The sequence below is a fragment of the Phocoena sinus genome, chromosome 4 (assembly GCF_008692025.1).
Source record: "Phocoena sinus isolate mPhoSin1 chromosome 4, mPhoSin1.pri, whole genome shotgun sequence".
Lineage (NCBI taxonomy): Eukaryota > Metazoa > Chordata > Mammalia > Artiodactyla > Phocoenidae > Phocoena > Phocoena sinus.
This window is the reverse complement of record NC_045766.1, coordinates 135,841,082-135,849,686: the sequence shown is the minus strand read 5'-3', so window position 1 is coordinate 135,849,686 and position 8,605 is coordinate 135,841,082. Positions and strand designations below refer to the sequence as shown.

The 8,605-nt window shown below is 46.5% G+C and overlaps 1 protein-coding gene across 3 annotated transcripts in view; it reads left to right on the top strand.

Moving 5' to 3' along the window:
* The first annotated feature begins 4,552 nt into the window (after positions 1-4,552).
* The window catches only part of RUNX1 (RUNX family transcription factor 1), a 249,573-nt gene continuing 245,520 nt past the window's right edge, over positions 4,553-8,605 (top strand). For 2 of the 3 annotated variants that reach the window (XM_032630115.1, XM_032630114.1), the window contains exons 1-2: positions 4,572-4,768; positions 4,894-5,010. In XM_032630115.1, coding sequence (XP_032486006.1) covers positions 4,953-5,010 — 58 coding nt within the window. In that variant the 5' untranslated portion in view covers positions 4,572-4,768; positions 4,894-4,952. Of the gene's footprint in view, positions 4,769-4,893; positions 5,011-8,605 lie in introns of all 3 variants that reach the window. The other variant, XM_032630113.1, reaches the window with a different exon arrangement.

Below are 8,605 nucleotides of genomic sequence, written 5' to 3'. Positions count from 1 at the left end.
GCCGCCATTTAAGCAATATGAATTCTGGCTTCTCTCACTCAGAATAATTTTAGTTTCCTCATTTCCCTTAGTTTTCCCTGCCTGGATCTCATGCTAAAATTAACCTCAAGGTTGGAGGAACTGGAAAGTTCAGTACCAACCAGAAATGTTTTCCATCTTCTGACCAAACCTCGAATACTGAACATTCTAACATTCAAGGAGGGTTTGTTGAAGTTTTCTGGCTTTACCCTCCTGGTTTCAAATGGCACCAGAAGCAGAAGAGCCAAAATGCTGTAAGGAGAAACTATTCCAAACAAGATTCCTGGCCCAAGGCAGGCCTGAAAGGATCCAGATGCATCTGAAAGAAGTAGCCAAACGCCTGGGTGCCTATGGAAATGGGGCCTCTAGACTCTGGATGGTTTGGCGGTTACAAGTGGGTACAGTGTAAGGCTGGGTCCTTTCTTCTGGACCAGAGCGTGGGTGTGACGGCGGCAAGGCCATGGCTGGAGAGCAGAGGCAGGCAACCGGTGGCAAGGAAGACAGTCCACCATGGGACTCCTAAGACCACCTGCAATGTTGTGATGTGCTGGAGGAACTCTCAGGGTGAAAGTGCCTCCAAACTGCAAGCTAGGTGAAAACTGAGAGTCTCATGCCCCTGAAGGAAAAAAAAGCCTTCTGTTTACATGCATGGGGCTGTCAGCCTGGCAGTGGGAGGGCACGGGAGCCTCCTACACTGTGTGTCGGTCAAGCCTCAGACTGCAAACGTGACCCGAACCCAGCACTTGAGCCAAGAGTGGCAATCCAAGAAATCTCAATCTTGGAGGACATGAACCATGCCTCTTGGCAGTGTCTGCCGTCAGAAATATCCAGGGCTTACAAAATTATGCCAAGGTAGCAAGGTAGAAAAGTCAGACATTTCAGAAAGTTCCAAGGAAAAAAAGCGATCTCAAAGAATGTAGAAAATTATCATATTCTTTCTTTACCAAATTCCTACATTTTCAAGGCTTCTCTCGGAGCTACCTTTCTCAGAGTTTAATGTGTGTAGGAATGCCCTGGGAAATCTTATAAAGCTACTGGATTCTGGTTCAGTGGGCCTGTGGGGGAGCCCCAGGTTCTGACTCCTAACAAATTCCTGTGTAATGTTAGTAATGCTGGTCCACAGGCCACTCTTGGAGTAGCAAAGTAGTTTAAAGTCTTATATTTGAAACAATGGTCATTAAACAGCTTTTTATACCATTAGACGGCTTTCATTTGATGGGTTGACTTCAATGCATTTTTTTAAAAAATCCTATTTTCCTATTTCCCCATTGAGCAATACATCTTCATCTAGGGAAGGTTAAGAAATAAATACTGAAACTCTTGCCTGACTATAAAACAAAGTCTTACATTTGAATTGTACTCTTATCCAGAGGGGCTTGTGCATAAGACAGATGTGCCCCACCGGGGACGCCACCATGAGGGTCCAGGAGAGAAAACCTTTAACGTTTGGGCCTGCAGAGCTCTCCAGTTGTTTTAAAATCTAGGATTTGCCAAGAGCAGATTATATTCCTTCCATGAAGCTCTGACCTCTATGTCCCAGTTTAAAAATTATCACTGAGGTTATTATCAGCAAGGCATGGAAGATTCTGGATAGCACCTCTGTTGGAACACAAAGATTTAGAAAATAATGGAAACGTGTGCTGTGGAGAGATTATTTACAAGCCTTGTCCTCCTGGGATTTTAGACTATATACAGTTTGCGGGGGCGGGGAGGGGATCTTCTTTGCCTCCATCTTACGGCCAGAGAATGTTCTTAACAATAAACACGTTCAGAGACAGTGTACAGCAATCATGGAATGAAAAAGCCTAACGGAATGTTTGGATTGGATTGGACCGCACACAGAAGCCTATAATTAATTATGAGGTTACACAAAGGTGCATCTTCCCACCTTTGCCAGTATCTTTATAGAACCGTTAAAAATGACACCTGAGCGTATTTGCCCCCCTAATAGAAGCTGCAGACAAACTGAGCGGGGATGAAAACTGCCATCCAATTACTCCGCAAAGCCACACTTGCTGTAGCCGCTTGGGTAAAATTCCCAAGCCAGCAGCCCAGAGTCTGAGTCACTTGAAGGAAGTAGGACAGAGGGCGTGGGGTCAGTGCACAAACGTAAAGAATCCCGAACGGTTCTAGCTGAGGTACAGTTGAGTATCCCCCTAGGCGGTTCACTGATGACACACGTGTCCTTTCGTCTTGGGCTTCTAAGGAAGAGAGAAGGCCAAGTTCACCACCAGCTGGATGAGTCTTTATTATCGTCATGCCTTGGAGAATGCCCAGAAAAACCCCAACTGTGGCCTCAGTGAGCCGTCAAGTTCTGTTGTTGGTTGTCATGTCAGATAACCCGGAGAAAGGCAGCTCAGGGCCGGCGTGCAGGCCTTCAGACTCTGCCCCCTGGTGCCCCGTGGAAACCCCAGCCCAGATGATTACAACAAACCTCGAGGCCACAGAAAATCCCAGCCTTACTGTGATCTTTAAACTTGACCTGTCCTACGAAGACCCCATGGGAAAGATACGTATTTGGCTCCAACTAGGCCCACGGAGGAAAGCCAAGAATTTGGGCATTTAACTGACACATCCAAACCCTCCCCTCGAGCATCTGGACACGTAAGGCTAAAATCATCTGGGGAGTTCCTAAAGTGAGATATCCAAAGGATTTAGCTGCATCCCCACTCGAATTTCTAAGTCGTTATTAAGTCTCAGCCGACTCTGAAGTGACAGCTGCATGTTACAGCCTTGAGCTCCTAGGATCCTGCCAGGCAGTATTCAGTGTGGCAGAGAGAAAAGAACTTGATATGGGGTTTAACCAGCCGCGACTTTATCAGGGAGCCCAGAAACATACTGTTAATTACCTTCGCAAAGGATTTTCATCGAGAGTTCTACGCAACACGCATGACATTGAGATCTTCATAAACTTCATAAAAGAAATACACACATTATTACTCTTTGAAATATTAATAAGGTGTCCACCTTTGCCAAGCTAACTTCACACAAGTCTGGGAGAAAGCGGTCTCTTGAGTTTCAATTCCTGCTTATGTCAAAACAGGAGTTAGTAAAAATCATGTCTATTCCTTTTAAAAGCCCTGCGCCATGGCTTTTGAGCGTGTTATCCCTGGTGCGTGGGGACGCAATTGAAAAGATGAAGGGAAAACCTGAGGAGCTGTCCTGATAGTACAGACCTTACAGAGTGCCTTTGCCGGCTATCACAGACCAGCTTGGAACCCAGGGTTGGCATTTTGAAACCTCTTGTCTCGTAGTTTCTCTTGACCGTGTGCATTGAAACTATATACAGAGTGCCGTGGATGACGTATATGGAGCAGAGCAAAAGAAGTAGAGTCATTAATGGGGAAAGGGGATGCTTATTTTGGAACTTCAGATCAACATTTGATTTGTTAGTAGGTAAAACCAATGGGCAGGAAAAATAAATAAATACGTGTGTGCCCAGGATGGCTGGCCCACATGCAAAATTAGCCTATTTTTAGCACTTCCAAGCCGGCTTGTCTTCTTCCTAAGGTAGAGGATGAGCTATCTAATATTCTTTCATCAGCCTCTTGCTCTGGAGGATCACCGCCTCTGGTTCCTCTATCTTCTGTGAGGTCTTCTAAATGCTCTCAAAGCACAGTTACCGTAGTCCTGGGCTGAGTTTTACCTAGAGGTATGAATTAGCCTACTGATTAGAATTGAAAAGGCAATACAGTGGTCTTTCAACGGGTGAGAACAAAAAGTAAACAGTTACCAGATAGCCACTGCTTTGACCCAAAATACAGAATCTCTCTTTTCTTTGTTTTCCTTTAGCTTCCTAAGTTACATGTGTGTGTATGTGTGCGTAAGAGAGTACTATAATTTTATCTCTTTATTGAAAAGATGTCCAGTTAGCAGGAAGAAAACCACAAACTTTTGGTTTTATTAAAATGGTCTTTTGATCACAAAATTAAAATGCTTTCCTTTTGGCAGGCTTTAAAATACCCTTAAGTTGCTAGACCCCCTTAGGGGTCAGACTCTCATCAAAACATTTCCTTTTAGTTTTTTTTTTTTTTTTTCCTTTCATAGTTTCACTTATGCCGTGATCGTCTTTACCAAGGGCTGAATTCTCCTGAGCCAATGCCCAGCATCTTAAATGATGAGGTCCACATCCTGTCTGAGCAGAAGCCCCATGCTAGGGTTGAATTACTATTGAATAAGCAGCAATGAAAGCTTTATCAAAATAATCAGGAGTTCCCAAAACCACAAATAACAACAACAGGACTCAAGCTGTACTAAATCAGCAAAGACCATTGATAAAATAAGAGACTGAGTCACTTTCTTCTACAATCGCTCTCTCTCTCTCTCTCTCTCTCTCTCTTGCAAAGTCTACTCGGCTATTTTCTTGCACTGCCCGGGGGGAGGGCAGGTGGAGGGAAGGAAGGGCATTGCTCAGAAAGTAAAAAAAAAAAAAAAAAGAATTGACATCACTGAAGTCACATGATTGGCAAGAACCAATTAAGATGGGCTGTGGAAAGGGGAACAGTTAAATTTGTAATTTGGGTTGTGTGAAAACTTCTTTGGGCCTCATAAACAACCACAGAACCACAAGTTGGGTAGCCTGGCAGTGTCAGAAGTCTGAGCCCTGCATAGTGGTCAGTAAGCAGGACGAATCACACTGACTGCAAACCACAGGGTTTCGCAGAGTTCTGAACATCATCAACCCACAGCCAAGACGCCGCTTTTTTTTTTTTTTTAATCTTTACCAATTTGAATATTTGTCTTCGCAAAGGTACATTTTTTTTCATAAGGCTCAGGGAGCCCCAGAGGCGTCGAGGGGGGAGAAAAGGAGCTGTAGGAAACCATGGTTGGGGATGAGGTTAAAACAGTGACCTTTCTTGGGTTTTCGTTCTTAAGGTAAAAGAAATCATTGAATCCCCCGCCTTCAGAAGAAGGTACCTTTTCAGGAGGAAGCGATGGCTTCAGACAGCATATTTGAGTCATTTCCTTCATACCCACAGTGCTTCATGAGAGGTGAGTACGCTCTGGGCTTTTCATATCTACTTTTGCTCAGCGTTGCTGATAATGGAGTGGCAGCCTGTTGTAACTTGGGGCACAGAGAGCCCCTGCCGGTGCCCTGTCTGTCTGGTATAGGAGGAATTCAGACTCGGGCATATGATTTCAAGACTATTGGGTTACTTCTTCATCAGATGGCCACTCTTCAGAAATGTTCTCATAAATACTTAGTTGAGCTGTTGAAGGGTTCAGTCGGTGGGTGAGAACTTTGTCAAGTGCAAGTAAGCTGGGCTGCTTCTGATTAAAATCCTAGAGATTAGAACGTTTGCAGGAAGCTCTCTGGGTTTTCTTCGGCTGCCCCTTGCCTGGGATGACTGTGGCTGAGTCGTTCTGCGCTGGGCATGCAGTATGCCCCACATGCCAGCCTGTCCCGGGCTTTAGTGGGCTCGTGCACGGCCAGCCAGGAGGGCCGGTGCCAGCGTAGGGCAGACGTGGAGGTAGGCTCACAGCCCGGGCGGGAACAGCAGGGACCAAGTAGCAAGTCAGTTGTCTCCAAAAGGCAGAGAGAACAGGAGCTGGGCAGACTCGTGTAGGTTGAAAGCCCTAGGATGGGGCCATGCTGGGTTATTCCTTGCAGCCTCAGTGCAAAGAGGCAGCCGGCTTCTTCTGAGAGAGAAAGAAAGCGAAGGGTACAGAGGTTTCTCTTGCCAAGAGCAATGAAAAAGTTGCCTGAGTCAGGCGTTCGTGGCAGCTGAAGTCATTAGATTACCCGTTTCCTAATAGGAGCAGCTACTGTGGGATACCTGTCTGCATTTTTGTAACCAGCTTCTTGAAATACACAGAGCTGGGGTTGAGCTCTGAGCGTACGAGTACGTGTGTGTGCGTGTGCGTTCTGTGTATCTTTGCTGGGTATATAGGGCCGCGCCTAAACCAACACAAATAATAACATAGAAATGTCACGGAGGCATTGCCGTGTGCTGGGGCAAGCACTTTGACCAGTGCCTGCGGAGTGTGGCTTGATGGTTTGGCAGAGCTGGGATGGAGTGGGATGGATGGGATGGGGAAATAATTAATTTTCTGGCTACAAACTCTCGCGCGCACCCAAATAGTCTCTGTGACTCATTATGTATTCATCAAGCCAAGTGAGCCGAAGAATGCAGAGGGCTGCCAGCCACTTTGTCACAACAAACGCTATTGTGGATGTCACAGAGCTTCTATGTTTCCGGGTCTCTGAAATTTAAACACTTGACAAAGATCTGTGTGTGTGTGTGTGTGTGTGTGTGTGTGTGTGTGTGTGTTGGGGGACAGTAGGATTTCAGACGGAGAAGAAAGCAAGTCATTAACCGATTCAAAGCTTCAAATTAAAGGGTTTTCAAGTGCTTCTTTACTGGCAGCTGAGGACATTTTAGTGAAGTTGAATCACGCAATGCGTGTGAGTCACACATCCTCGCGGCGATGGGCCGAAACGCCGGCCGCTGGTGAGAAGCTGTGGACGGCTCTCGCTGCATTTCCTCTAGGCCGCTAACAAGCAAGGAAGCAATATTTGTACAATAACAGACAAAAAAAAAAGATCTTCCTGCTTTGACTCTGCTTTCAATACCCCCTCCAACGATGATTGTTTCCTATTCTATCAACTCAGGAAGGCAGGTTCAGGAAAGTTTTCAACATTCCACTGGGTAATAGATTGGATTTCTGTGTGCAATGCTGGCCTGCCTTCTGTCCTTACTGGTCGGACAGCAGAGATAATGAGGGGACCCGGTGACCTGCTCAGATGCCGGGAAAGACAGGGAGCTCAGCCTCTAACGCAGCCCCACAGCCTCTGTGTCCCCAGGACAGTCACCAGCCCGCTCCAGGTTAGGAACCAGTGGCAGTTAGCTTTCAAGGGGGCAGCATGGAGCGGACCCCAGGACCCCAAGCAAGACCTAGAAGGGCTCGTGGGAAAAGGTCTTTTCACTCCTTCCTCTCCAAGGAACTCGGGGCCTCTCATAATCTCTAACTCAAGAATATAATATTGAGATTGAATTTCAGAGAATCAAAGTGAAATCTTGGCCATTTTCACAGCTCACTTTATCTAGGTGATTTGTCAAGCCAAGTGTTTACATTGTCTGCGTTAGCTGTCCACACCACACATCTGAGCTGTAAAGGTGGCAGGATGTCATGGCATTTGGTGCTATGTGGGTAGTGTCTCAGAGTGTGATGCTAGAAGAATCACCCTCCTCTCTAACAAAATGTTCTCCCCAGAGTTGGTACCCCTGTTTCCCCAGCCCGGCCATCAGCGGCTCCCAGCGCTGTGGTCATTTCTCACTGCCTGTAATTTAGAGTGTCTGTGCCCTCCCCAGCTGCAGCTCCGAGCGAGCGGGGAAAACATTTTGTTTTGTTCCTGGGATGGTCTTTTATCAGCGCATGCAATTCTCACAGGAGGAAACCCGTAACTCATTTTTAGCAAGATACCCATGTGGAAATGGAGGGGAAAAAGAAGTGTGGCGCCCAGCAAACCATTGTTCCCTTCTGTGTGACAAGGCAAGCGAGAGTCTGAGAGGCTGGCATGCAAAACAAGTGTGGTCTACCACAGAGAAGGCCGCTCTCTTTCTGTCCCACTGCAGCGGCTTCTCACTGAATGTGCTCAGGCAAGAAGACGAGGTGTGGTTGAAATTCCCTTGCATGGTTCCACGTGGTTCACGGCGTGAAGTCTCTGCAGGACCCAAACTTGGGTCTCCTGGAGGGGTACCACGTGTGGGCCCTCAGAGCTGCGGTAGGCTTAGAGAGGAAGAGCATCGGCACGTATGTTTTTGCAAAATGCCTCAGGTAGCCTTGTTCTTAGAAGTGGCTTAGTGGTCTATGCAAAGCCTGAATGCTAATATGCCTCCGAGTTCCTAGAACCACAGGTAAAAATCTCAGCGGGGCTGACTCTCCACTGTCTTCTCGAGGCATCTCTCAAAAGGAATTGCAGGATCCAAGGCTGCACGTGTGAAGCGTGCTTCTCTGTGAGCTTCGGTTTGCCACTTTTTTCAGAGAAATATTTATGAAGGCACTTCTGGCTCTGCTGAAGTTTTAAGATCACAGAAAGCCGTCGATTTAACTGGGTATCAGACACTGTGTGAAAACTGTATTAGTTTGCTAGGGCTGCCGTAACAAACTACCACGGACTGAGTGGCTTCAACCGCAGAAGTGGGCTGTCTCATGATCCTGGAAGTCAGAGATCTCATGGTGAATCCTGGTGTAGCTTTGTTTTTTGGAAGGTTTCAAGGTGTCAGGAGGTCGGTTTCTTCTGAGGCTTCTTTCTTTGGCTTGTAGAAGGCCATCTTCTCCATGTCCTCAGACGGTCTTCCTTCATATTTACCTATGTCATAATTTCCTCTTCTTACAAGGACACTAGTCATATTGCATTAGAGCACACCCAAAGGACCTCGTTTAGTCTTAATTTTCTCTGTAAAAGCCCAATCTCCAAATACAGTCACCTTCTGAAGTACTAGGAGTTAGGACTTCAAGTATGAACTTGGGGAGGACACAGTTCAGTCCCTAACAGTGTGTGTTAGAAAATCTGATTCCCTCTGACCCACCAGGAACCTGTACTTTTCCTAAGTGCCCTCCTGGACGTGGAAGAATCAGACCC